The 4,847-nt window shown below is 27.4% G+C and overlaps 1 protein-coding gene across 1 annotated transcript; it reads left to right on the forward strand.

Annotated features, from left to right (window-relative positions):
- Nucleotides 1-5: 5 nt before the first annotated feature.
- LOC111038922 (major facilitator superfamily domain-containing protein 6-like protein B) lies at nt 6-3,359 on the forward strand (the record flags this gene model as incomplete). Its single annotated transcript, XM_022322195.1, has 4 exons — nt 6-242; nt 355-491; nt 1,899-2,263; nt 2,582-3,359. Coding segments are annotated over 4 exons (954 nt in total), but the record flags the coding sequence as incomplete, so codon positions are not given.
- Nucleotides 3,360-4,847: the final 1,488 nt, after the last annotated feature.

Genomic DNA, 4,847 nt, shown 5'->3' on the forward strand with positions numbered 1-4,847 from the left:
TATCATATGACATTAATATTTTTGTAATTAATTGGCATATATTTTGGTTTTCAGAAGACAAACCTGAGGATTATGGAAAACAAAAGTGTTGGTCATCATTTGGATGGGGCATTTTTTCCATATTCATCGGCTGGCTTGTGGATTGGTTTAGCATCAATAAGAAGGAAAAAGATTACTCACCAGTTTTTTATTCTTGTATTTTACTCACGATTTGTAATTTATTTGTCGTAAATAAACTCAAGGTAAGTTAATTCCTGATTCTATGCTTAACATTATAATCTATAAACCAATTAATTATTTTTTGAGTACTATAACATTAATTAAAAACATATTATATTTTAATGTAATTTATAGGTAACTGAAACAAAAAAGTCTAAAGGAAAATGGAAGAGTATATATGGGCTGTTTACCAAACATTATGTCGTTGTATTTTTTATATGGGTGGTATCAAATTCATTTCTCCACACAATTATTACACATTTTCTATTCTGGTGAGTTTATAATCGAAGACATATTTATTGAGTATCTATCTATATTTAAAAGTTATTCTCATCGGTGTGTATACAGACAAAATATCACTGACTTGTATAATACGGTATAGTTAACTACAAGCCTTGGTAATTTAATCATAATTTTTAACCGGTAAAGGTAAGTTGGTATACAACATTGTAAAATGTTTAAAGTTGAATGTTACAGTAATTTATTTTCAACTCAGTGAAGTTAAAAATTATATGGAAACTTACATTTAACTTACAACTTTAAATTTAGTTATTTTTTATTTTTTTGTGCACATAAATAGCCCGTAATATGGTTTAGAATAATAAAAAGTAAATGTGTATGCAATATGCATCGTCAATAATAATCTTATTATATTTAATATTTAAAATTTATTTTTATTTATTTCAATATTTGTGAATACAAATAAATTAAGATGCATTAATAATGAAAGAAAATGACGTGAGAACAGATGTAATATTTAGTATCGGGTACAATAATAATTAGTCAATGTCTAGAGCTCAAATACAAATGATTGACTTTCCGTAAAAATAATATGAATTTTATAGGTAGTGAATGTGTATTTTACACTATACTTATACTTATTTCTACTTTAGTTTTTACATAAAATTATTTTCTAAAATATAAATGTTCATCAAACTTCTACTTGAAGAGATTATTATATAATCTATATGTAACACTCGGGTATCCTATCATTTGGCATGACCATTAAGATAATTAATATTACATAATGAGTTATAATAAAGTATCAGTTGTCTAGTGTCTAGACTGTCGACAATATATACTAGGTATTAAGATAGTAGTGTATCATATTAATGCAGTTATTTATTGATGTAACACTTTTAAAACTAACCTAACCTACAGCAAGGATCACTATTTTTAAATTTAAAAAATGTATATCGAATATCATTTAAATGTTAAATTAGCCGACCTCAACAATGTCTAAAAATAAGCATTGGTTTTTTACGCATATTATATAAAAATGTGACAAGAAAACCTGACAGAGGATATAATCTTTGCTCAATAATATTTTTAAACTTTATTTTTATATACAGTTTACAGTCTCTTGCACTCCGCAAAATTTTTATTTCTGAAATCAATTGATAATAAAACAGTTGACTGAATAATTGCTGTCCGTATACATTTTAATTATAAGATATTCGTATACTTATCACATAGGTGTATAAATAAGTAATGATTAATACATGTTAAAAACTATAGCTTTTAAAATGTTTTCGATATATGTCCTACATTTCCCCGAGTATGGTAAAGTTGACGATTAGAGATTTTGAAAAATAATATTTGACCGTAAAGTATAATATAATAATATTGTTTAACTGTTACAACTCATTATTACAACACGACTGTCAATTATTGTTCAGGTACATGGAGGATTTAGTTATGGCAAACAATGACCACAGCCAACGGGCGTGGCTGAAAACGCTCCAAGGTCTGGCTCAAGGCATCCAATGTTTTGGCGGTGAAATACCGTTTTATTTCTGGTCCGGTTGGATAATCAGAAAGATGGGCCACATCAACTGCATGGCTTTGGTGTTGGGAGCCATGGCGATCAGGATGTATCTTTACACGGTCATCTGGAACCCAGCCTGGATCATTGCGATAGAGCTATTGAATGGCGTGTCGTACGCACTGGGAGCGTCGGTGAAAATGTCGTATGCAAAAATTATGTCACCCGAGGACACCACGAACACTGTAATCGGGATAATAGGGCTTTTCGATTGCATTGGTAATAACTATAAAAATTGTTTAACGCTTGAGATTTAATGTTTCTCTGGTAAAACTTTCTTACTATTAAAAATATGAAACTATTTAGAAAGTATCTATTATAGTCAAACCTAGGAAAGTTAATAATGATTTCAATTGAGTTAAGTTGAGTTGATAAAAAATATTTTTTTTAAATTTTAAAGTTAATAGTCTTAATATAAACATAAATATGCGATTTTTACAAATTAACCTTTGTACTTAAGATGTAACTTTAAATTGAGCTGCCATATAAATACATAATAACCAACACGATTTTAAAATGAGATTATTTTTGTTGTAGGTGAATCTTTAGGTAGTCTACTGGGTGGATATCTATTCTATTCATACGGTGGAGTGTGGTCATTTCGATTTTTCGCCTACAGTTCGGCTACGATATGCTTTTTAAACATACTATGCAATCGTATTGGACTGACTAAAGATTTGACAAAATGTAAATTTGTTGCTGTGTCTGTGACGGAAAACAATAAAAACGATGACGTTGATCGCAAACCCTAATTTAATGTTTTTTAATATGTAAATTTAAAAAAAAATTGTAAAAATAAGTTCTGGAATGTTATAAAGCGGAAAATTATAATTACATAATACAATAACCAATACATTTTTGCTTGGTGATTATGTATACTACAACAACGAATAAGGGACCACCAAATAATTGAAAATTGAGTATTGCAAATAAATTGTAGATTTTCTATTTTTACATACAATTTTGTTAGAACAAGAGTTCATGAAAGTATTGATTTTACAATAATGATTGTTTCTTTTACATATCCACGATAACTGATAAGTTGTTGAAATAATGTTTCGATTTTTAACCAGTATAATGTGTAACACTAAAAAAGGTGAAATGTCCTTACCGTCTAAGAAATTAAAAATCGAGCTTTTCAAATAATAAAGAATTATTGTTTTGTGAATATTTAATTGATTTACAAGTTTGTTATGTTAAAAACCACTGAATATTAAATATTGTAAAAAGTTGAATATCATAAGATTGTAAAAAATTAATGTTACTCCGCGTTAATTTTTTTTTTTTTTGTAAAAGATAGAAAAGCTGTAAGGCACTTTTACTAAAATTTCTAATGTTAGTTAAATCGAATACACATATGAATTTCAAGCCATGATTATACTTATAACAAAAAAAATAACATGACCATCACATTGATACTTCCATATCTATTTTGAAGAATTTACCTTTTCAATTAAAAATGATCGTTACTTGCCCAGCTTTTGATAGTATCATATAATTTGTACGACTGTTAGGTTATTGTATTAACTTGAAATCGTTTCGCTTTAGGAACGCCCATTTTAAGCTTCGTTGATGGCTGCATGTTCAACATTATCAGGAGCATTGCAACCTTCAAAATATTAAATGTGCTTGTTCTGATCACGTGTATCGTTCAATTCATACTGTGACAACCATCAATGATATAAACGATCATAATCGAATTGATGTTAGGTACTTTAATTGAAAGATATGGAACAAGTAATATTACAATTATCTTTTAATTACATTTATTTGCAAGCTTGGACATAAAAGTTAATAATAATCTTAATTTATTTTTAACTTAGTTAAGTGAAAAAATATGTGGATACTTACATTAAACTTAGGAACTCAAATTTAGTTATTTATTATTTTTTTGTAAACATAATTAGCCCGTGATATGGTTTAAAACAATAAAAAGTAAATGTGTATGCAATATGCATCATGATAGTAATGTTATTATATTTAATATTTATAAACTAACTTAACTTTAAATTGTTGTCATATATGCACAGAATTTTGTGAATACAACTAGATTCAGGTAGACAGACAACGAAAGAAGAAGAAGTGAAAAAAAATGTTATATTTACCATCAGGTACAATCCTAATTAGTCAATTTGTAGAGCTGCTCAAATTGGTATTGTTATTTTGAAAACTGAACTTTTTAATCCCACTGAGCATTCACTATTAAGTTCTCTAGTGAGCTTCAATGTACAACGATAAACGTAGTAAAACATCATATACCAAAAATGATAGTAAAAAGTACTTACCTAAATGAAAAATTTCAAATTTTTATAATTACTGTATATTACAGTATATTTTTACTTATTCCTACATTAGTTTTTACATAAAATTATTTTCTAAAATATAAATGTGCATCAAACTTCTACTTGTAGAGATTATTTTATAATATATACCTGGCATTCGGGTATCCTATCGTTTGGCATGACCATTAAGATAATTAAATATTACATAATGAGCAATAATATCGTATCAGTTGTCTAGTATCTAGACTCTAGAAACTAAACAAAGTATTAAGATAGTAGTGTATCATATTAATGCAGTTATTTATTAGTTTATCACTTTTCACAAGGCGAGGAACAATATTTTCAAACTAAAAAAATGTATATCGAATATTAATATTTTGTTGAATTCGCTGACTACATCCACATCTACCAAAATGCGTTGTATTAAAACTCATAAACATTGTTGTGACAGGAAAATCTGACAAAGAAAATAATTTTTGTCTTGAACAATATTTTTAAACTTTACTTTCATGTATAGTTTA

The sequence above is a fragment of the Myzus persicae genome, unplaced genomic scaffold (assembly GCF_001856785.1).
Source record: "Myzus persicae strain clone G006 unplaced genomic scaffold, MPER_G0061.0, whole genome shotgun sequence".
Classification (NCBI taxonomy): Eukaryota; Metazoa; Arthropoda; class Insecta; order Hemiptera; family Aphididae; genus Myzus; species Myzus persicae.